Genomic DNA, 23,781 nt, shown 5'->3' with positions numbered 1-23,781 from the left:
ACTTCAGTATACATAACCTGTTATATGACTTGCAGAATCCCAGCCTCCAACTATTCTGTCTTTGAAAGCAGTAAATTAGATGCCACCATTCTAGAATATACAAACTAATACAAAATTCCTACTAAATTAGTAAAGCTTATATCAGAACAGAGTTCCTGTTTTCAAAAAATCAAAAATTAAAGTTAACCCAGAGGCTAAATATATTTTTTAAAAATTGGTGGAATGTAGATTCTGTTGCACAATTTGCAGTGGTAAATTGCTACCGGTGCATTTTAGCAACAGCCAAAGCAGGGTTGTCTGTTGGCTCATTTCTTGAGTTGAAGACGAAAGCAGATGTCAGCAGGTGAGAAGGTTCACCTCTGTTTGGCATGTTTCCTAGGCTGCAGCCTGCCCTCTGTCTCTGGTTTGGAGACTCATGCAGGACCCCGTTGATGTGAAGAAGATTGTTACTGTTGTTGAGTAAGCTTTGGGATATAGAGCAAAACAAGGAATGATGTGCTATCACTAAACACTTCCTGCTTCCTGCCCATCTTGCACTGCGGTTCTATTTCCTATGTTTTCTTGAGTGAGGTTAGAGTTCAGGAAGCGGGATGGTTTGGACCTTGGTCAGAGATGTTGATGACACCCATTGGGCTGACTCCAGGCAAAAGCTTTAAAGAAAGAGATGAGTTTTGTTATTTATCCCTCCCTGGTTTTATTGCTATTTTTATTTTTCTTATGCTCACTCAAGGTCCCCAGAAGCCTTACCTACCTCTAGCTGCCCCTGGTGACCCATCTGTGCTGTCTGAGCAGAGCCCCATCCTTTCTCAGCAGAGCCTTCTTTCTGTATGTCTGTGGTCCCTTTGATGCCTGTGTTGGATTGCTACAGCACTTCTGTCTTTTCTTTAGAAGGAAACTGGATATGAACTACTCTCACAAACTAATTCTCAGTAAGTACTGCCAGAAAGAAAGGGTTACAGTTCATTGCCTATTCACCATGCATCAGTTACTTCACTAGATATTGTCCTTTGATCCTTCCTACCAACCTGTCATCCCTATTTTATAGATGGGAACAAGACCTTGAAATGCAGAGAGGTTAATAAACTTTCCCCCGATCAACCACCTAGCATGTGGCAGGATTGGAATTTATTCCAGTCATTTATGATTTCATAGCAAACATAGACTCCTTTTCTTGGGATATTTAAAGTTTAACCAAGGAGTCTGGGTTAACAATACAAATATGATTTAACCCTATTGATAAAATTCCTGGCATCATTCTTAGCTTTTGGAATGTAATCTCAACAAGGGATTTTTATGGCACTATCCCTGGTGGCTCAGATGGTAGAGAACTTGCCTGCCAATGCAGGAGACATGGGTTCAATCCCTGGGTTGGAAAGATGTCCTAGAGAAGGAAATGGCAACCCACTCCAGTATTCTTGCCTGGAGAATCCCATGAAGAAGCCTGGTGGGCTATATAGTCCATGGGGTCACAAAGAGTCAGACCTGACTGAGCGACTAACACTTACTTTCACTTTCAAGTTGAATCATGTAGGTAGTTGCCTACTTAAATGATTTTTTAAAAAGTTTAATGGTTATAATTAAAAATACTAGTTTATTAGCATTAATTTTTATATGGTATGTTAAAGTTATGAAACCTTCTTTCTTATTTGGTTCTCCCAATAACATTCTGAGGAGTTAAGGATAGAAATGGGTAGATTAGGCCCGAAGTTAGTGTCGTACTCCAAAGAAATTGATGGTGGCAATAGACATAAAATACATAGATTAAAAATATGTGTTGAGGGTAGCAGACAGAGGAGGCTGCAAGGAAAAAAATGAAAAAGTCCAAGGTTGGACAAATTGGGAGAATAGCACTGAAACATATACTTTACTGTATATAAAATGGATAGCCAGTGGGACTTTGCTGTGTGACACAGGGGGCTCAAACCCAGTGCTCAGTGACAACCTAGAAGGGTGAGATGGGGTGGGAGGTGGGATGGAGGTTCAAGAGGGAGGGGACATGTGTATACCTATGGTTGGTTCATGTGGATGTATGGCAGAAACCAACACAATATTGTAAAGCAATTATCCTCTAATTGAAAAATTGATAAAAAAGTCCAGAAACAGGTGGTGGCATGGCAAATATTGTATATTGGCTCATTTAATACCTCTGCATCCCCTTCCTATATTATATTTCTGTGCTTCTGTGGCTGGAACTTCCTGGAATACCTTGCAGCTAGAATTCTGTGTGACTTAGGTTCTGTCAAAGCAGTGTACCCACGTGAGGCATGTGACGAGGCACAAGTAAGGCAGTGAGGGGTTGCTGTGTGCAAAATTGATCTGGGAAAACGCAGTGTCACGGTTTCCTGGAGTTGCTGGGCATCTGTGGTGGGAGCCTAGCTCTCTGTACCTGTCGTGGGATCTGAGTGGTGGGAGGCAGTGCTGTGCTGTTTGTGCTTCTGGCAGGCTTGTGGTGCGTTTGGACCTTCCTTCCGGCTCTGTGTGGTTGTCTTGTTCAGCAGCCCAGCCTGATCCCCCAGGCTTCTTAGAGAATCTGTTGTCTTGCTCTGCAAATAAGAATTGCAACTGGTCCTGCCATCATAAAGCCAAAAGAAGATAAAGAGAGAAGAGGCTGGTTAGCTTCAAGGAGGCTAATTATGTTTAGTACTAACAGAATGGAAATTAAATTAAGAATGGAAATTTTAAAGTATGTATTTATTAAATTTAGTTTTATATATATATATATATATATATATATATATATATAACTATATATATAGTTCACTGTGACTCCAGCAAAAGCATGGGGTTTTTGTTTGTTTGTTTGTTTCAGAGTAAGTAGAAATCAGTGACAGTAAGTTTAAGAGTAAACAGTAAGTAAGAAATGAAGGCAGCTCATGCACGTCTCTATTGATAACTTGACTGTGACAGGGAATATAGTAGAGGTGCTGTAGATGAACAGGAGCAGAGGTCAAAAAGTTTTGTTTTGTTTTGTTTTTTTAAAGATAAGGGATAGTGGAGCATGTTTGGTTGCTGATGTTAAGTATGAAGAAGAGAGGAGAGAGAGATGAGGGGAAATACCTGTGAGACCTCAGTCAGTTACATAATTTCTCTGTGCTTAGGGCTTCCCTGGTGGCTTTGTTGGTAAAGAATCTGCCTGCAGGAGACCTGGGTTCAATCCCTGGGTGAGGAAGATGCCCTGGAGAAGAAAATGGCAACCCACTCCAGTGTTCTTGCCTGGATAATTCCATGGACAGAGGAGCCTGGTGGGCTACAGTTCATGGGGTCTCAAAGTCAGATACTACTGAGTGACTTTCACTCACTCACTCACTCTGTGCCTTAATTTCCTTAACAAATTTAGAAAACAAGATCCTCCTCTTAGAGTTTTTTTTGGTTGGAGTGCAATAATGTACATGAAGTTTTAATGCAATGTCTAGTACTTGATAAGGGCTTAATACCATACTCAGTCACTCAGTTGTGTCCCACTCTTTGTGACCCATGGACTTTAGCCCACCAGACTTGTCTGTCCATGGAACTTTCCAGGCAAGAATATTAAAGTGGGTTGCCATTTCCTACTCTAGGGAAAGGTTTCATAAGCGTAGCCATTATTAGTATTACTGCTACTACTACTATTTTTATTGTTACTGGCTTCTGTATACCTTAGAGTATTGTGAATATGGAATTATTTTGTCTCCTGAATTTACAAGTCTTCCTTTCAGCTCTTACAAGCTGGCCCCATTGCCATCTTATCATCACTGCTACTGCTAAGTCACTTCAGTCGTGTCTGACTCTGTGCGACCCCATGGACTGCAGCCCACCAGGCTCCTCCATCCATGGGATTTTCCAGGCAAGAGTACTGGAGTGGGTTGCCATTGCCTTCTCCGCTTATCATCTCTAATTACATTAATTAAGTAAACATTTACCAAGCACCTGTATGTGCCAAGTGTGCATACATTAGGTGTCTGGGACACAAAACTGAGCAGAACTTGTTCTCCGTCTCTAACTAGCATCTGGAACACTAGAGGAGAGGACTAGGGGAGTGTGACTACTTTATACCAAGTTTTAATTATATCAGCCAGAGTGCTAGCAGGAGCAGAACCACTAGGAGATGTGTGTGTGTGTGTGTGTGTGTGTGTGTCTGTGTGTCTGTGTGTCTGTGTGTTGTATTTATTCATTCCTACATACATGCATGGATACCTACATGTGCACACATATTTGCATATTTATTATAGCTGGCTAAGCAAGCCTAAAGTCCACAGGCAGCAAGGCAGGAAGGAAGGATCGTGACCAGACTGAAACCCCATGAGCACACTTTTCTATCTTAAGATCCTCCTACACTCATTATCCTGGGTCAGCCCAGTTCTTCTGTTGAGCCATCTACCTTCTTGTGAAGGACTGTGTTGAAGGTATTTCTCTCTCATATTCCCATCCACTCTCCCAAATACCTGTTGGACCTTTAGTCTAAAGAATTAAATTTATGATAAGCAGATATACAGATTTATTCTAATATGTACTGTTTACTTTCTTGAATACACTCCAGCTACATTTATTAGCAGATTTTATTTAGTCATCTGTGCAGCTAGTAGAAGTAATTGGCTGTCTGTGAGTTAAGAGCACAACTCAAGCTAAAATGTGAATTCATTAGCTTTCAACTTCAGTTTTTAATTTCACCTGCTGTTTACTGCTCAAAGGAAGGACAAATTGTATTTCAATAAAATGTTTGTTTCAGGAGGAACCCTTAGCAACCGGCATTTTTTTTTTTTTACTTAAAAATGGCTTCTTAATCTGCCTTGAAAAATTGAAGAAGTTGTGTTAGCCTGTGACAACCACTGATGAATTGGAGAAGCTGTATTTGTAGTTCTTATTGCCAAAGGAATTCAAGGCATTGGGTTAGTTAGTCCAGCTCTTTTTGTTGCAAGAAGTTGAAACAAAAAGAAACAAAAAATAAAATAAGGTTTTGCAAAAAAGAAAGGTAGGGTGAGGTGGGTGGTGTGGGGATGCTGGTGATGAGAAGGGAGACGCGGGTGAACAGGCAGAAACGACCCGCAACCAGTGTGCTTAGCTGTGGATGCTGACGGGTTGGGGAGGTGTGTTGGGGGCTCTCAGATGCCTCGTCTGTCTGAGGGCCCCCCGTCCCACGTTTCTATTTCTCTCCAAAGTCGGCAGCACCCCATTCCTCCTCCCTCTATCCTGGTGTCCTCTACTTTCTCACATGCCCTTAACAGCCTGATCACACTGTCACTCCAAGCCAACAAGGCTAATGGACAGCAGTTTGTGGTCTCTCAGACTAGGGCTACTAAAAGAAAGGATTTTCTTGGTCCTCTTTGTGCCCAGAGAAATTGTGCATTATCCTTTTTGAAACTGATTTACCCTTTGTGAAAGTGATAGTCCCTCAGTCGTGTCTGACTCTTTGCGACCCCATGGACTGTAGCCCACTAGGCTCCTCTGTCCATAGGATTCTCCAGGCAAGACTACTGGAGTGGCTTGCCATTCTTCTCTCCAGGGGATCTTCCCAACCCAGGGTTCAAACCCTGGTCTTCTACATTGCAGGCAGATTCTTTACTGTCTGCGCCACTAGGGTTAATTTCTATGTATCAGAACTACATTGTCCAAAATAATAAAAAGTTCTTTTCTAACCACTTTGGGGAAATATGTGGTTTGGTCAGAAAAATCACATTTTAGAGTGTGGTTTGGGTCCCAGGTCAATGGCAAAAACCCATGTAAGCCCTGAAAAAAATGAACTCTAACACACTCCTTCAATTGCCAAGAATCTCTTCTTGTTTGCTGTGTGTGTTTGTGCCTAGGATTCAGGCCAGGTGGAGAAAGGGCTGCTCAGAGACACTCAATAGGAGTGAAGAGAGGAATTCTGGGAGATGGGGGGTGGGCTCCAGTAGGGACTTGAAAAAGGCTCTGTGAACTATTAGTTTCCGGATTTCTGGAGTAGCCTCTCTGTATGAGGGGCTGAGGAAGGTTCCAGTGAATGGAGACTGTGAGATGCCCCTGGAGCGAAGTTGCAGTGAGGAGAGGTCAGAGACCTTGAAGCTTGTGTTTGGGGATCCAGCTCCTCCCGGCAGGGGCTGCAGGCAGTTTCAGTTCTGGGCTCTACATAGCAGTCAGTGTCCGCAGCTGGAGTGGACAAGTCTTCTATAGGTCAGCAGCCCCTCAGCAACACAGCTGCCTGTTCTCCTTCAGAAAGAAACTTCTAAGAAAGTACTTCCGGAGGGGCCCAAATCCCATTGGCAAAAACAGTCTCTGTGAACCAAATGTGGAAGAAATTAAAGATGACAGTGATAATCAGCATTGTTATTCTTGACTGTGGATGTTAGAATTCACAGAGAGAGTATGTGGGCTGGTTGTGTTGCGAGCCTCAGACCGGAGGGGGAAGCATTCCTGGGCCTCCCTGGGGACCAGGCTGCTCCGGGTCCTGCCCCTTATAGGAATCTCTGCTGCCAAAGAGTTTGAAAAGTAGAGAATTTTAACTGTGACTTGGTTCTGGAATTCTGCCTTATCTCTCAACAGGTTTGCTCTGATATAGCTGGGTGATATGTATAGAAAGAAGGTTCGGAGTCCCTTAATTTAAAAGCAAAACCAACCCTATTTTCTCTATGGTGGTTGAGGCGCTCAGTCGTGTCTGACTCTTTGGGACCCCATGAACTGTAGCCTGCCAGGCTCTCCTGTCCATGCAGTTCTCCAGGCAAGAATCCTGGAGTGGGTTGCCATTCCTTCTCCAAGGGATCTTTCCAACCCAGGGATTGAACCTGGATCTCCTGCACTGCAGGTGGATTCTTTATCGACTGAGCTTTGTAGATTGTATTATAAAACAAGGACTGCATACCTGGAGAGAAAATCCTCCATGAAATGAAACTGAACATTTGGTAAAGAAAGGATTAATATGGTAGTCCTCCTGTAATTATTTTCCACCTGTTCTCCAAATTATAGCACAATTCACTCTTTCTTTCTTGGTAGCTTAGGAAATTTCTCTTGACTATGAGTCTACTCTTTGCAGCTCCAGGAAGTTGACATCAGGCCTCCTTAGACTTTTGTTAGAAGTTGCTACCATATAGCACATATAATCACCTGAAAATTCATTCATTTATTTATTCCCCACATGGTTATTCAGGGCCCACTCTTTCAGATACTCTTCTCTGTACTGGAAGTATCAATACATAAAGACAAAGCCACCTTCACATAGAGCAAGATTCTGGCAGTGCACCCTGGACTAAAGACATAAGAAATAGTAGATTATAACTTTTGTTATAAATGCTGTAGAACAATGGTAGGATAGATTATGGGACATGAGGAGTGGGTAAGGAGCACTGAAATTTAAACAGGAGTGGTCAAGTTGGCTTCACTGAGAAAGAGACTTTTCAATGAAAGGGTGAGGAAGCCAGCAGTGGGAGGTATGAAGGAAGAACATTCCTGGAAGATGGGGCAGTGAGAATGCCTGAGGCAGGGGTGTGCCTGGCCTGATCCAGGCCAGCAAGGATGGGAGGGAGAGGTAAGGGTGGAGGAAAGAAGTAGGAGAGGGAGAAAATAAGGATATGGGAGGAGGGCCAGGGAAAACCAAACAGGGCCTGGGAGGGCATTGCAAGGACTTTGGATTTTATTCTGGATGAAATGGGGAGTCACTGGAAGGTTCTCAGCTGAGGAAGGGTATGGTCTGACTCTGGTTTGTGTGGGATAAGGTGGCTACTACTACTGAGAAGGAACTGGGGTGTGGGAAAGGCAGGGCAAGAATGGAGATGGGGATCCAGGGAAGAGACTATTGTAGAAATCCAGGCAAGAGATGAGCTTGGCTTGACCAAGATGGTAACCGTGGAGGTGGTAAGAAGTGACTGGATTCTGGATATATTCTGAAGGTAAAGGCCACAGGCTTTTCACTTGGACTGGGTGTGATTGGCTGAATTAAACTTTGACTTATATAAAATAAATGGACTAATTACTGTGTGAAGTTCAAAATTCTCTATAGCAAAGTTAAATCCAGTGAGGTCAACTCATATTGACATTTCCTCTCTCTCCTTACATTTGTTTGGAAAAATATACAGGTGACTTTAGCCCAGCTTGACCTTAATATTGGACTTCATAGAGATGGTTATTTCTATTCGGAATTTTTCAGAAAGCGTTTTTTAAATACTTACATACTTTGTTCTCACTTGCATGATGTTGCTATTAATAGAAGGTTTGAAACTTCAGCCAAATTGTCTTCCACCAAAAGTTTTTACAATAAATTTCTTACATGTGTGGCTGACTAACCTGTCATTAGGCATGCCAAGTCATGCTTTGTTGAACATTAAATTGTCAAGATATTCGAGGTGAAAGCTCCTGTAGGAATCCCAGCATTAATAACATCGATGGCTACAGTAGTGTAGCACTGTGGTCGCCATCACGGTGAGGATCTCAACTCCGTCTTAGTTTTCGCCCGTCATCACACTGCCAAACCAGGCTGATTTTCACCAGCCAGTCAGTCTGTGTTGGTATAGAGAAATTATAAACTTGAAGTTAAAGCAGTTAAAAAAAAAACACTTCATTCTTTTCAGAGAGCTTAAGGAATTAATATAATCAAAGGGCTAGCAATTGGAAGCAGTTATTTTTAAAATGTTTCTACTGCAGCTAATCACTGGGACTGGAGAGATTTGCTGTCCAACTTATTCTCTTGTGTATCTAGCATGAAGTCTGAAGAATTTAATCTGAAGTGATGAGCAGAGTTCTGTTGACTATTTTTGGAAACAGTCTTTTTATCACTTGACTCAAGAGTCTGATCTTTCTTTGAGCATGACCTTTAGTAGCAATATTTTAAATTAATTTAAAAATCAATTGTTCCTATTATTAATATAGCTTTTGCTTCTTTCGTAGCATATTTTAAAATGTGGGAGTCTGATTACACGCTCTACACTGTGGTTGACGTGTCATTGTCATCAGTCACTAAACATACATATTTATGTATTCTAAAGCAAGTTTAAAAAATAAATACTAAGGTGTGGAAGCACAATTTGAAGTAGGGAAAATTCTCTTATAATTTGTCAAATGTGACTATGTGCTCGCATGGTGAATGGAAGAGTCAGTTGAAAAAAGTCGCTTGGTCAAGTGGTCTATTCCCTTGCCTCCCGTGGCTTGCTCCCCAAGAGTGGACTTTGCTGTGGCCTGAATTTGATTCTCTTTTCCAAAATATCTCTACTACTTTTTTACTATTCAGAAAGTTCCAGAAGGCAAATGGGTTGACTTTCTTTAGATTATTCCTGGAAATCCAATTAATCTCTGGATTAATGGATTAATGTTATTGGGTTGGGATGAGTAAATGAGGACAGTTTGGGAAAGTGAATGTTGACACATGCACTTTGGTACCTTATTATCATATATTCATGGGGAGGGTATTGGGCTTAAGGTAGCCTGGAATGCACTTGAGTGTGGACAGAAGGAAGGATTGATCGAGTAAGTGGGCCGATGCTAGAAGCCATTCTCTCTTCTGTTGTGCTGCTAGAATCCTCCTATGGAAAGCAGATGTTTTTGTATTGAAGAAAGCCAATGAGCTTCAGTCCAGTTTACAAAGGACACCATTTAGAGAAATTCAAGATTGAAATACATACTGTTAGCGTCTTGTTTAAAAAATTGCAATTTTCCCAAGTATATCATATTTATAGATTTACTGTTTATATTTGTCTAAGAAAACAAAAGCTGTTCATCAAAATAGAAATTTTGAATTTTATTTGTTAGTTAACTTGGTAATTGGTAGTATTCTCATATAATTGAACACTGAAGCTTTGTTCTCTTGCAAGAAATTACACTGAATAAAGCGTGTGTCTGTGATGTGCTGCTGAAGGGCTTCTGTGTTGGGTAGGAAGAAGGAATTCAGTGGTAATCATTGTAGTACGATATAGCTGAGAGGTACTGGTAATCAAGGGAAGTAATAGTGCAACTGGATGGATAATTTGAAGTAATTAATTTTTCCCCTTTAGTATAGGCAAATATGGTTTTTCCAGGTGACTTAGCGGTAAACAATCTGCTTGCCAGTGGAGGAGCCCCAGGAGACACAAATTCGATTCCCTGGGTTGGGAAAATCCTCTGGAGGAGGAAATGTCAACCCATTCCAGTATTCTTGCCTGAAAAATTCCATGGACAGAAGCAGCTTGGCAGTCTACAGTCCATGACGTTGCAAAGGGTTGGACATGACTGAGTGACTGGGCACACACACACATGCATATGCATATATACTAATAACTGAAAGCTGGTGGAAGAGAAACTATTATGTAAATACTGTATCTCTGAGAAACTTAATTATGTAAAAATACTGTGTATTTTTTTTAGAATAACTTTATAGGTTTTAAAATACCAAACTATACATGAACATTGTAAAAACTGCAAACAGGGTAAAAAGCAAAATTGGACTGTAAATCTGCTTCCAAGGAAAACCATTCTTAACATTTTGGAATGTCCTTTCAGAATTGTTTCTCTCTCTCTCTCTCTCTCTCTCTCTCTCTCTATCTATCTATCTATCTATCTATATATATATATCCCTCCTCCCCAAGATTATATTACATAAGACTCATTTGGATTTCCTTTTTTCAAATAGTATATTAAATGTTATCATCAGATTTATTCTGATGTTCTTCTATTTTAATGACCTTGTGGCGTGTCCACTGTATGGATATCCCACAGTTTGTCCCTCCATAAAGAAAAATTTTGGTTGGTTGACTCAGAAATTCTAACTTCCAGGAATTTTTCATACAAAAATGGCTTGCACAAATGTATAAAGGTACATGTATACATACAACAATGGTATTTATTGTGGCATTATGTTTAATGATGAAAAGTACCTCAATGTCTGGGAGGAAAGGATGGGCTAAACAATATGATCTTGTGAAATGTTACCATATTCAAAACTTAAATGTAGTACATTTACTACTAACATGAAAAGATGCCTGTGATTTATTGTGAAGTGAAAAAATAAGTTGCAGAATACATGCAGTACGTTCATGTTTAGACACCCCAAACAGACATATATGCAGTTAGGAATTTAATGCATTTTAGATAAGTGGAGGCTTTGCAGTAAATTGTTAAAAGCTGTTCTTTCCAGGGGTTGGACCTGACTGGGCAGGGTTGGGAGGAGAATGGGGAGGAATATAAAGCTGTCCCCATATTGTTTTACACACATTTTTATGGAAATTTTAACAAGCATATATTTTGTAATAAGTGAATGTTTGAAAAAAATGAAAAGTACATTCAGGCTCTACAGGAACAATGAAAAAGAAAACGTTGAAGTGAGACTAGATATTCTCTAAGATAACACCTGCTTCACAGATTATGAGTTCATGAAATCACAGTCAGGTGAAAACTAGTCGGTCTTCTTTATAGATACAGAATGTTTCATCCACAGTGTGGTGGAAGCATGAGAAAAAGCAGGAAGAAAGAGCAAACCGTACAGTCAAAATGGAGTCAGTTGGAAGCAGAGGTGGGTGCCATTGACCCTCGTTCCAAAGAAACATGGAACTCAAATTTCTCTTCTTCAAGAGGGCTCTACACATATTTAAGAGAAGCTGTGTGGGCCTGCCCTGGTGGCTCAGATGATAAAAAATCCGCGTGCAATACAGGAGACCAGGTTCCCCTCCTGAGTTGGGAAGATCCCCTAGAGAAAGGAATGGCAACCTACTCCAGTATTCTTGCCAGGAGAATCCCATGGACAGAGGAGCTTGGCGGGCTACAGTCCATGGAGTCGTAAAGAGTTGGACATGACTGAGTGACTATTCCTACTGCTACATGTGAACCTTAAGCCTTCTGTTTTCTAGATGAAATATTCCCAGTTCCTCCCAATAGGATCCTTTGTCATCCTGATCACCCTGTTGTGTTTGTTCTGGTTTGTCAATGTCCATCTTGAAATTGGATGACCAGAATCAAATACTACTGCCTTCTAACTTACAGTCTCATCACTGTGGGATACAATCAGATTAACCTTTCCTCGTGCAAGAGATGCATTTTTAAAAATCTAGACTAAGATTATTCCTAAACCTCTGCCTTGTGTTTTCTTCTCAAAATTCCTAATTAAGAGTTTTGCTTTTTTTTTTTTCTTCATTATTTGCCACCTAGGACTTCTAGATTTGGGGAGTTTATTTCCTTTGGGTATCTTCTGTTGTTGAACCCTTTGCCTCCGTGTGAGCTGTGGTATGAAAGATTTCTCAGATTTCCTCAGCTTTCTATTATTAAAAATATCAGCTCATATGAGTCACATCATTAATTGATATCAGCTTCAAGGAAGGAAGCTAACTTGGCCCAGGCCCTCCACACCACCAGAAGGGTTTCCTTTTGTCACCAGGGCGTTGTGCAAATTGGGAACAAAAACAAGTAAGAGTGCCCTCTTTGGGCAAATAAAAGATAAAAAGTTCTTCTCCAGATGAATGAATTAGAAAAATGTCCCTCTTCCATGGGTGAAGAGGCCTGGGGACCTGGCTTGAGGAGGGACTGGATTTCAGCCAGCCTTGCTTGTGAACAGGATATATTAGCACAGCTACTTGCAGCAGCTTGCGTTGTCATAGCACTCCGTGTCTGTCTCTTTGCAGCACAGGTTCCCAATTTCTGGTCTAGGGGATTCTTGGGAAATATACTTTCTACACCAGTAATTCCTGGTTTTGTTCTTTCTTCTTTTTCTTTTTTTTTTTTTTTTAATCAATAGTACTCTTATGGTACAATTTATATATCATAATGTTCATCCCATTGTAAGAATACTGTTCGGGTTTTTTTTTTTTTTTTAAATAGATTTATAGCATGGTACAAATCAGTACAGTCTAGTTCTAGTACATTTCCATCACAGCACAAAGTTCTTTGGTGTCCATTTGCAATTAGTTTCCCTTTTCAACCCCAATCCCAGGTAATCCACCGATCTGCTTTCTGTCTTTATAGCTTTGCCTTTTCTGGAAATCTCATGTAAGTGGGATCCTATCTTCCTTTAGCTGCTCTCCTTTGCTAATCTAATAGGGGTTCAATTTGAATTGGGGTTGTATCTTCCTTTTTTGCTGCTTTCTTCTGCTGATCTGCTGGTGGTGTGATGGCTGGATGTTGGCCCTGTCCCGTTCTACTACTCCTGCAAACCCTCACTGATCCCTTTCTTTCCATACTGCGTCAGCATTCAGACATGCTCTGTTACCTCCTGTCTTAGAACCTTCTCCCAGGTTCAGCATCCTCTCCAGCCACCACCATATTTCTCTGGGCCATTTCTGAGCCCATGTCTCAAGATTTGACTTCATGTTCTCGCTCTGCTCTCTTCTCCCCTGTGACTATTTCTTTTAAAATTAAAAAAAATGTAATATCTGATATGAGTGGAAGAACATTAAAAAGAGCATGTTTTGTATATATATATATGTAAACTTTAAAGCATAAAGATATAATGAACATCCACATCTGTCTCCCACTCCTTCCACAAGCCTTAAAAACAGTGGAACACATGACTCAAAGTATCAAAAATCTCTTGCTCATCTCTGCATTTTTTTTTGTCCTCTTTGATCTTAGCTAACTCATTTTAACTCCACTTTTATAAAAGGAGCCTGGGCTGAATAGTCTTTGAATTTCATTACATTGTTAAACTTACTCGATTACCATTTAGAGATTAATTTTATGTTTAGAATGTCTTATGGAAGATTTATAGCTTATATTGTTGAATATTACTGTAGCTTACTTTATTATGAAGTCTTGGCTAAGAGCATGATATACGATTATACTATCATTTCTGCAGGAAATTTATTCTACTTTGTATTAGTTTGCTTCAAATGCTGTTTTTTTCCCCTAAATTTTTGAAGCTAAAAGCTAACCTTCCTGTAATGTTCTCCCTCAACCCCACCTCTCTTTGGATTGAATTCTTTTAATCAGATGAATTGGTCCCTGGGGAGGTATAGATGTCAATTATTGCTACAACTTAATACTAATGACTACTTAAATATTTAATTAATGTAATACTTGACACTTAGGGAGAAACTATTTATAATCATCAAAGCCAGGCCTTTGTTTTCATCTTTTGTGGCTGGTGTTTGGCATATTCCTTTTGTAACATAGCTGGGAATGAGCTGCTATAGAAGTGAAAAAAGTGCCTCCCATTCCCTCCCACCTCCAGGCAGAAAAAGTTGCACTGAAAGTGATTAGTGATGGATATTTAAAACATTTATATTAGTTTTCCAAACTACATTTTTATTGTAAATGTATTGAATTTTAGAAGTATGAAATAGTTTCTTATTCTTCTCTACTGAGTATTGACATCATTGAAACAGCTCTTAAAAGCACTCATTTTTCTTGGACTGTTACTTTTGTTCATTCATTAATGCATTCTAAGAAATATGGTAACTTTTTAATGAGTTGCAAATATACCAAAGTGACTGACATTGTCCCGTGGAGCACGGGCTCAGTGTGGCAGGAACACCATGGAAGATAGTCTCTTCTGCCTGACAAGTGCAGGCCAGCAAGAGCAGGGAGCTCAATTTAGGGCTCTGGGTTCATATTGAGAGATGCATTCCAGCCACGGTGATCCTGAGGCACACAAGTCTCCCCTGGGCTCAAGGAGAATACATATGAGAGCTGGTTCTGTGGCTCCAACAAACATATAGCTTCAAGTTTTTCCTGAGTCTGAGAATTTCTAGCCTTTCACACCATATTTTGCCAGTCTCTGCTTCACTGAACACACATACTTTCATTTCATTCTGAAAAATCCCTATATTTGTGGCTTTAGCTCTATAAATTCTAAATCTACTGGATCAAATTCTTTGTGCTTTTCCTCCTACATAAAATCAAAAAGAGACAAACGCACATACTTTCTATTTAAGTGGGTGAGTGAAGGTTTACTGACTCTACACATGGACTTCGTGAGAGAGTGACTCTGAGCTGTGAAATGTCTCATAGACACGCATATTTTGAAACATTCTCCACCAATTAGTGAGGGTCCGGGTTGACAGTCCAGCTCTTCTTTGTACACTTAGGACTTTAACAAAGTAAAAAGTAAAAGTTGCTCAGTTGTGTCTGACTCTCTATACAGTCCATGGAATTCTCCAGACCAGAATACTGGAGTGGGTACCCATTCCCTTCTCCAGGAGATCTTCCCAACCCAGGGACTGAACCCAGGTCTCCCAAATTGCAGGCAGATTCTTTACCAGCTGAGCCATCTGGGAAGCCCAGGGCTTAACAAGTTCACTCCAAACTTCACGAACAGTGCCAGTCATCTTACAAAATACAAAATCCCTTTTTTAACTTTAGTCTCCTTTTTCATCCATCACAATTCTAAACTCTGAAATCACCAGATATAATTCCTTTGACATTTAAATTTACATTTGTCTTAAACATTGCATTTAGTTAAAAATGATAAAGATTATTATGACTTGCAGCATGTGGGTGCACCAGTTGTGGTTCATGGGGCCCAGAGCTTGTGGGCTCCATAGCTGCAGCGTGTAGGTGTTCATTTGCCCTTTGACATGTGGGATCCTAGTTCCCCAACCAGGCATCGAACCCACATCTCCTGCATTGGAAGGTGGCTTCTTAACCACTGGGCCTCCAGGGAAGTACCAGTGTTATAACTTTTTAATTGTCATACTAATGAAGGGATTTCCTTAAGATCAAAACTGCTATAGATAAAGAATTTTAAAAAAACACATTTTTCATGAGGTAAAGAGTGGGGTTAAGATCGTTATTCATAGTCTAAGATTTAAGACTTGATTTTTTAATATGTATCGCACTCTTTTGTTAAGCATATGCTGTGCTTAGTCGCTCAGTGGTGTCCGACTCTTTGCAGCACTATGGACTGCAGCCCACCAGGCTCCTCTGTCCATGGGATTCTCCAGGCAAGAATACTGGAGTGGGTTGCCATGCCCTCCTCCAGGGGATCTTCCCAACCCAGGGATTGAACTTCTGTTAAGCATAATCAGCATGAAATATTTAAGAATTTATTTATTTGAGTTTTCTCAGTTGTAGAAGAGAAAACGATGTTTTAAATTCTCATTTTTTTTAGAAGCCTCATGCTTTCAAGTCTTCAAAATGTTTGCCCATCTGAAAGGCTTCTCTTGTGCTCATGATGCTTCTTGCTTGCATTATGACAGGCAGCATGTCAATTGTACCTTACTTTGTAAAGTCAGTTATTTTATTTCCATGTTAGATTTCCCCCATTTAAATTAAAAAATCTTCAAGATGAAGAGGGACAGCAATGTCTGTGGTCTGTCCTCTGGCCATCTGCACATAGTCATGTAAAGCTGATATTTTGGGTGAGTGAGAATTTTTGTGTTTTGTTTCACAGGTGGGGAGCATTAAGCGGGAAATGACCTTCACATTTCAAACAGAGGACTTAAAACGTGACTCTAGTAAAAAAATGTCCCATCAACACTTGTTTCCTTTGGCCATGGAGGAAGATGTGAAAACAGCAGACACCAAAAAAGCTAACCGAGCACTTGACCATGAAAAAGAAAACACTCGCTCCATCTGTCTCCTTGAGCAAAAACGAAAAGTTGTTTCATCCAATATTGATGTTCCTCCAGCAAGGTAAGGGACCGTTAGACCTTGTATGTATCTGCCCTAGGAAGTCAGTGGATGGCAGGTACTGCCTCTGCTGTGTTTCTCTAAAGTACACAGATGTAGAAGGTTTTTCTGCTGAGAATATCTTTCTGTTGCTTGTGTGAAATGGAGCAGGTGGTTCTGCTCTTCAGAGCTGACTTTGAGGCTGTAGCAGTCGAACTACTGTAGCTCTAAAACAGAATGTTTTATTAGATTTCGGCAAATAAACAACAAACAGCAAGAGAAGAAATATTTAAAAAAAATTAAAATAAATACAAAGTGTAGGACTGAGCATAGCCACTTACAAGCAAGGATATTCTGATCTTTTGGTCAGGAGTTACAGAGCTGTGGCTGCAGATTAGATTTGGCCCCTGGCCTGTTTTTATTTGGCCTGTCAGATAAGAGGGCTGCCCTGGTGGCTCAGCTGGTAAAGAATCCACTTGCAATGCAGGAGACCTGGGTTTGATCCCTGGGTTGGGAAGATCCCCTGGAGAAGGGAAAGGCTACCCACTCCAGTATTCTGGCCTGGAGAATTCCATGCCAGATAAGAAGATTTACATTTTTAAAGGGTTAAAAAATGAAGACTATGGAGTATAGATCGTAGGTGGCCTGCAGAGCCTAAAATATTTATATTTGACTCATTACAGGAAAAGTTTGGTGATCCCTGGTTTATATCATGGTAATCCTTTTAAGACAGATCTAGCTTAGAATTGGGCCAAGAGGGCTTATCTGCAATATCAAAAGGCTTTTATCACATTGTAATTCTACTTAAATTGCATCCAACAGCACTGAATCAGAGGATAATATTATGGCAGCGTGACAGTGGAACAGTAGTAGAATATATATGCCAGAACTTAACTTATTTTCTGGCCTGTCATGTATCTCAGCTAGAAAGTAAGTTCCATGTCGGCTATGATTTTAGTCCATCTTGTTTATGCTGCATTCCTAGCACTAGGACCATGTCTAAAGGGCTCAGTAAATATTTGTTGAGTGGAGAAAAGAAAGGAAATGCTGTAGCATGAAAGCTTGCTAATTTTTAATATGTGAAATATATTTTGTTACCAAAAACCATCTATAATGAAACTTTATAAACAGTTGCTGGAGAAGGTCTGCATTTGTACAAGTGGTTTCTGACAGCTAACTAGGAAAATAGTATCTTTGGAAAAGGAATAAGTATTCCTTTTCTACCTATTCACTGCCTGTAATTAGAATTTCATTTCTTTTTATATGAAATCAAAAGTATCTTCTCTTAAAAAACTACATATTTTTCTATTCTGCTACCAAATTTGTCAAAGTTTGTAAAATTATAGGCCTCTTTCTTTCCCTTAACTTTTAATTGAAACTTTTCATATGTTCATTGCCTCTGCTCAACTACTTGGAATTATTTACGTGTCTAATTTTTTTGTATAAAGTACATGCTAAATTGTTTAGGATTAATTCCTTTAACTGGGAGTTCACTATGAAATGTCTTATCATGACCTGAACCTGATAAGCCCTTCAATTTGTATCTGTTATTTGGTTGACTCACAGGTAAAATGAATGGCATGTAATTTGAATGTGAAGAGCTGTGGTTTTATTTTTTTCCTAAGCTTGTAGGACAAGAATTAGACTTCCCACTGTCACATAGTTTGGTGCCAACTTGCAATTCTATAGAACTTACTCCGTGGAAAATTTTCATTAGACCATTTTATGTTAAGAGACCTGGAATTCATAATTTATGCTAAAAATCTGTTAAGGATTCATTTATTTCCACCCATTGACCTATCAATCTGTTTTCTTGGATATTGTGGTTCTGATATCAATTTAATGATGGCCTTATAAAATGGTTTTTGAAGTGTTCCCTCCTCTTTGTTTTCTGAATTTGTTTTAGGACTGGTATTTTTTCCTTAAAAGGTAGGTCTACTGGTAAAGCCAACTGGACCTGGAGTTTTCTTTATGGAAGTGCTTTTTTAATTACAGATTCGATTTGTAAGATTGATATACAGTTCACCCTTGAACAACACAGGTTTGAGCTGTACAAGTTCACTTAAATGCAGATCTTTTTCAGTCGTAAATACTATAGCACTACATGGTCCTCGGCTGAATCTGCAGATCTGGAGGGATCATGGATACAGAAGGCCGACTATAAATTATATGCCGATTAACCCTCATGTTGTTCCAGGGTCAACTGTAGTGCTATTCAGGTTTCACGTTTCTTTTTGGATCAATTTTGGTAATTTGTGTCTTTCAAAGAATTTATCCATGACATGTAAAATTGTTAAATGGCATGTAGCTGTTCATAATATTGCCTTTTAAAGAAATGTTGAGAATCTACAGTAATGTTCCCTCTCTCATTTCTGCTATGGGTCATCGTGTTACCTTTTTTTTAACCAGTCTGACTAGCAGTTTACCACTTTTATGGCTATTCTCAGAGCCAGCTTTTGCATGTATTGACTTTGTTGTTAGTCCATTCTCTATTTCACTGATTTATTTTTTATTATTTCTTTCTTTCTGCTTATTTTGAGTTTAAATTCCTCCTCTTTTTCTAGTTTCTTATGGTAGAGTTTTAGATTGTTAACTATAGACTTTTCTTCTTTACAACTATAAGTTATATGCTATGACTCCTTTGAAGCACTTCTTTATATTGTTGTTTAGTCTCTAAATTGTGTCCAATTCTTGTGACCTCATGGACTATAGCTCGCCAGCCTCCTCTGTCCATGGGATTTCCCTGGCAAGAATACTGGAATGGGTTGCCATTTCCTTCTCCAGGAGATCTTTCTGACCCAGGGACTGAACCAACATCCCGTATTGGCAGGTGGATACTTTACTTCTGAGCCACCTGGGAAATCACTTCTTTATATGCACTTCCCAAATTTTGTTCGGTTGTTTCTTTTTAAAAATTGGATTATTGTAATTAGGTTTATTTTTAAAAAGTAAAGAGATATATTTTTCATCTTATTATTTGTAGTTGGGAAAGCAATCCAGAACACAGAAATATAGAGCATATTCTTAAAATAGGATATTTAACTCATTATATTAATTATAATTACTGATATCTGATTCATTGTAATTACTGATAATTTTGCATCTTAATTTTTTTCAAACCATGCTTTACTATGTTTTCTTTTTCCTACTTTTGTTTACTTCATTTAGCTTGATTATAAAGATATGTATTCTATTTCATTTTTGGGGGGGAGGGATTTGTTCAATACCTTGTTTTTAAAAGATTTTATTCTTTTTCAGAGCAGTTCTAGGTTCACAAGATTGAAAGGAAGTTACAGAGATTTCTCACATACGCTGTGTCCCCACACACATCACACCCTTCCATCTGTAATTATTTTTGTCCTAAATTTTACTTCTATACATGTTTGTGTTGTGCATTAAATATATAAGGACATGTTTCCCTCATTTTAGTATCATACAGTGTATTTATTTTTTTGCTGCCTAAAATATACTCTATTCTCTGCTTATTGATGCCTTCCCTACCCTGAACTCCTGGAAACCAGTCATCTTTTTACTGTGTCCATAGTTATTTCTTTTTCAGAATGTCTGTAGTTGGAATAATGTACTATGCAGCCTTTTCAGATTGGCTTCTTTCACCGAGTAATATACATTTCTTTAATTTATTTCAACATATTTATTAGTTACGTGGATTTTTATGTACCAGATACTGAAATTCAAGGTAGAGTAAATTAGATATATTTTCTGCTCTCATAGAATTGAGGAGAGAGATATTCTAAACAATACAAATATAAATATATAATTATAAATTATATAATTTATAATGTCCAGGACATTCAATCTGTTAAATGTACAGGACATTATGAGGTTCATAAGTAAGAAGACTTATATTAAAGCATAAGGAAAGCTCTCTTTAAGGAAACTACGTTTTAGCTGACACCTAAAGAATGAGGAAAAGTTAGATTGACTAGGAAGGAAGGTGTTCCAGGAAGGGGAGAATATGCATGAAAACCCTAAGGTAAGAAGGAAGGCCTGTGTGGCTGAAGCACAGAGAACTGGGGAGAGCAGCCAGAGATGAGGTTGGAGAGGCAGGCAGGAGCCAAATCATGTTGAACTATATTGATTGCGGTAACGATTTTTAAAGTATATATTTAGGTTGATAAGAATTTTATGGAGAAGAATGGTTAATGCTACTTTTGTATTTAGGTGTTAGATCATTAGATCACGTTACATACAGATTAGGTTCCCAGATGGTGCTAGTAGTAAAGAACCCGCCTGCCAATGCAGGAGACTTAAGAGACATGGTTTCGATCCCTGTATTGGGAAGATCCCCTGGAACAGGGCATGGCAACCCACTCTAATATCCTTGCCTGGAGAATCCCATGGACACAGGAGCCTGGTGGGCTACAGTCCATGGGGTCAGAGAGTCGGGCACAACTGAAGTAACTTAGCATGCATAGATTGGGTTGGAGGGGGACAAGAAGGATATAGCAAGACTAGTAAGGAAGCTGCTGCTTTAGTACAGACGTGATGTCATGGGAGTTTGGACTAGAGTAGTGGCAGCTGACATGAAGTGGAAAGACTCATGTGTATTTTTGAAGTAGATGTGAGGTTTCTTGGTTGTAAGCAATAGCAGAGGGCTCGCTGATTGAACAAAGGATGAAATTTCCTGAAACAGTTATGAAGTTTCTAGGAAGGCTGAATAATCAACTTAAAAAGTGGATAGGAGGGTGGGCAGCTAGAAACATAGTTGTGTTCATTCATTCTGTAGACTGAGCTTCTTGGCTTTTGAAGCAAGAGATGTGTGTGTTTGGAAATTCTCCAGGCACTAGAAGTAAATTCAGCCACTGGAACATAAATTTAACAAATGACAGACCTAAGGCGGCTAGGTTTCTGACCCCACGTGAATTTTTGTTTCTTACTATCATCATTAGTGTTTATCAGAGAACATTAACTTACTGCCAGTTACAACTGTGATGCCTTAAAATACATTGGTTTCTAATGTCACTTGCTGTTGAGCCTCTTATTAAAAAAAAAAAAAACACTAAACCATTAGGCAAACATTATTAGATAACCTGGACCCATTAGAGCATGGCATTTGTTATTCTCTTTTTGCCAGACATTGTTTTTTGGAAGTACTGATGCTTAAATTGGTTGGATTTCACCCAAATAACAATTACAATGTAATTATGCAAAGTAGTAACTGTCTTCTAATTATAACTCTAAAACTAAAGAAATCTATTAGCAAACTAGTTATAATGAGGGAAAAAAAGAAAATTTTGGCCCCAAATATTCCTAGACCTAACAGCAGTTTATTAGAATACTCCAGATTGTTAGTTTGCTGTTGGAAAAAAAAATTGAGCCATACGGCCCTGTTTGTTTTGCAGGGTTTTAAAATATAGTGATGTCAGATATATCACTTGCTGGGTAAAATGAAGTCATCTTCTCCTTATAGAATGCCTCTCTGGGAATTGTATCGTTTAAAAAGAACTTCAGAAGCTTGTTAACCTGTGAGTTCAAAGTTAGGAAAGGACCTGAGCTACAGGCAATATCTTATGTGTACATGGAAAATTGTGAACTGATTTGGACTCTCATTCTCAGTGGTGTTCCCCACATTTTCTTCTTTGTCTTTCATGTCCTGTGTATGACTGATAGAAAAGTCTTTTATGTCTAACCTGGAATGAAGTGAGAGATAAGGCAAGATTGCTATCATTATTTCTGAATCACCAGACGCATAGCAGTTTCAGGAGCAAATGTTTAATGTTTAAATGTATTAAAAACATTTCCAGTCACAAGCTCTGTAACCAGTATGAAACTACTGAAAAGAAGGAAAGTGGTAAAGGTCTCGAAGAATCTCATTGAACATTGAATATGTTCAATTTTAACAACATATCTTGGGAAGGCACTATAAATGTACCTACCTATGTTGGAGAAAGACTAATGCTATATAATTGTTAAGAACCAAAGCAGTCTCTACAAAGTAGCTTTTAAGACCATCTTTTCCAGGAAACTTTTATCCACTTGCATCCCTTCCTATCCTTTCAGTAATTCAGGTCGGCAAATAATTATTGTTCCTATTTTCTTGCTGCAGTCTGTCTGTTTCTTACACAACAGCCAAAATGATCTTCCCAAAGCACAAGTACGATAATGTGGATAGAGGACAGAGATAGGAAGTTGCTAGGAACCCATGTAATTGACATCAGGACTTAATGAAACACATTGTGCCATCAGGATACCATCAAGTCACATCTTGCTGGGGATTTAAAGTCAACAAATAAATCAAGATTAAGTAGAAACAAAGTTATTATTTACAATGCCTTTGATCACTTGTGAGACCAGCACCCTCCATTAAAGACTTGAGATCAGAAACCGATTGAGAAAAAGACAATTATTCTCTCCCTTCCTACACAAAATTTCATTGAACTGAATGGTGGGACTTCTGTCTGTTGTGTTATTTTTTTAGGCTCTTTCTTCCTGCCAAATGCTTATAGTTGAATTTCTGTGATCTAAATGCACATATGCTACAACTCTACTCTCATAATAGTCTATGAAATTATGAAAGTTGTTAATAAGGTGAGTCAGGAACCGGTAGTTCTAAAACAGTGGTTCTCTTTCCAGTGCTGACTCTGATAACATTGACTGGCAATATTTTCTTAGTGATAACTTAAGAAAGTTTGCACTTTGTGATATAAATTTGGCTCAGATTATGTATGTGTAAGAGACAACTTTACACACTTTTTGTGTTAATCTTAAATACGGCATTTGGTGTTGCTCAGTTGCTAAGTCATATGTGACACTTTGCAACCCCATGAACTGCAGCACGCCAGGTTTCCCTATCCTCCATTATCTCCCAGAGTTTGTTCAAACTCATGTCCATTGAATCAGTGATGCCATTCAATCATCTCATCCTCTTTTGTCCCCCCTCTCTTCTTGCCCTGGTCTTTCCCAGCATCAGGGTCTTTTCACTCATTTACAATCATTTTGTTTTATATCTCTTTCTTTATTATAAGTACCACATTAGTGGCAAATTAGAATGTACCACCTGTTTATAACTTCATTGTGAATTTTGAATTTTGCATATTAATGTGGATTTTTAAAATAATAAGTAATTTAAGTCACTTTGCTATTAATGAAGGATATGTTCTTTGCATCAGTTGGGCAGTACTGAGTAAAGTACTGGAAGTGTAACCCAGAGAGTATTTTGCTTACTGAAATGAGTCAGACAGAGAAAGGCACAATTATATGATATCATTTATATATGGAATCCAAAAAAAGTGATACAAATGAATCTATACAAACCAAGAATGGATTCATAGACATAGAAAATAAATGTATGGTTATCAAAAGGAAAAATTAGGG

The 23,781-nt window shown here is 39.0% G+C and overlaps 1 protein-coding gene across 2 annotated transcripts in view; it reads left to right on the top strand.

Moving 5' to 3' along the window:
• Window positions 1–23,781, top strand: part of ZNF704 (zinc finger protein 704) — a 256,382-nt gene that overhangs the window by 37,239 nt on the left and 195,362 nt on the right. For both annotated transcript variants that reach the window (XM_027973082.3, XM_004011760.6), the window contains exon 2: window positions 16,229–16,470. In XM_027973082.3, the coding sequence (XP_027828883.1) occupies window positions 16,229–16,470 (242 nt within the window). The remainder of the gene's footprint in view (window positions 1–16,228; window positions 16,471–23,781) is intronic.

This window comes from Ovis aries, chromosome 9 (assembly GCF_016772045.2).
Source record: "Ovis aries strain OAR_USU_Benz2616 breed Rambouillet chromosome 9, ARS-UI_Ramb_v3.0, whole genome shotgun sequence".
NCBI classification, from domain to species: domain Eukaryota; kingdom Metazoa; phylum Chordata; class Mammalia; order Artiodactyla; family Bovidae; genus Ovis; species Ovis aries.
The sequence above is the reverse complement of the archived record's forward strand: the minus strand, read 5'-3'. Positions and strand labels throughout refer to the sequence as shown.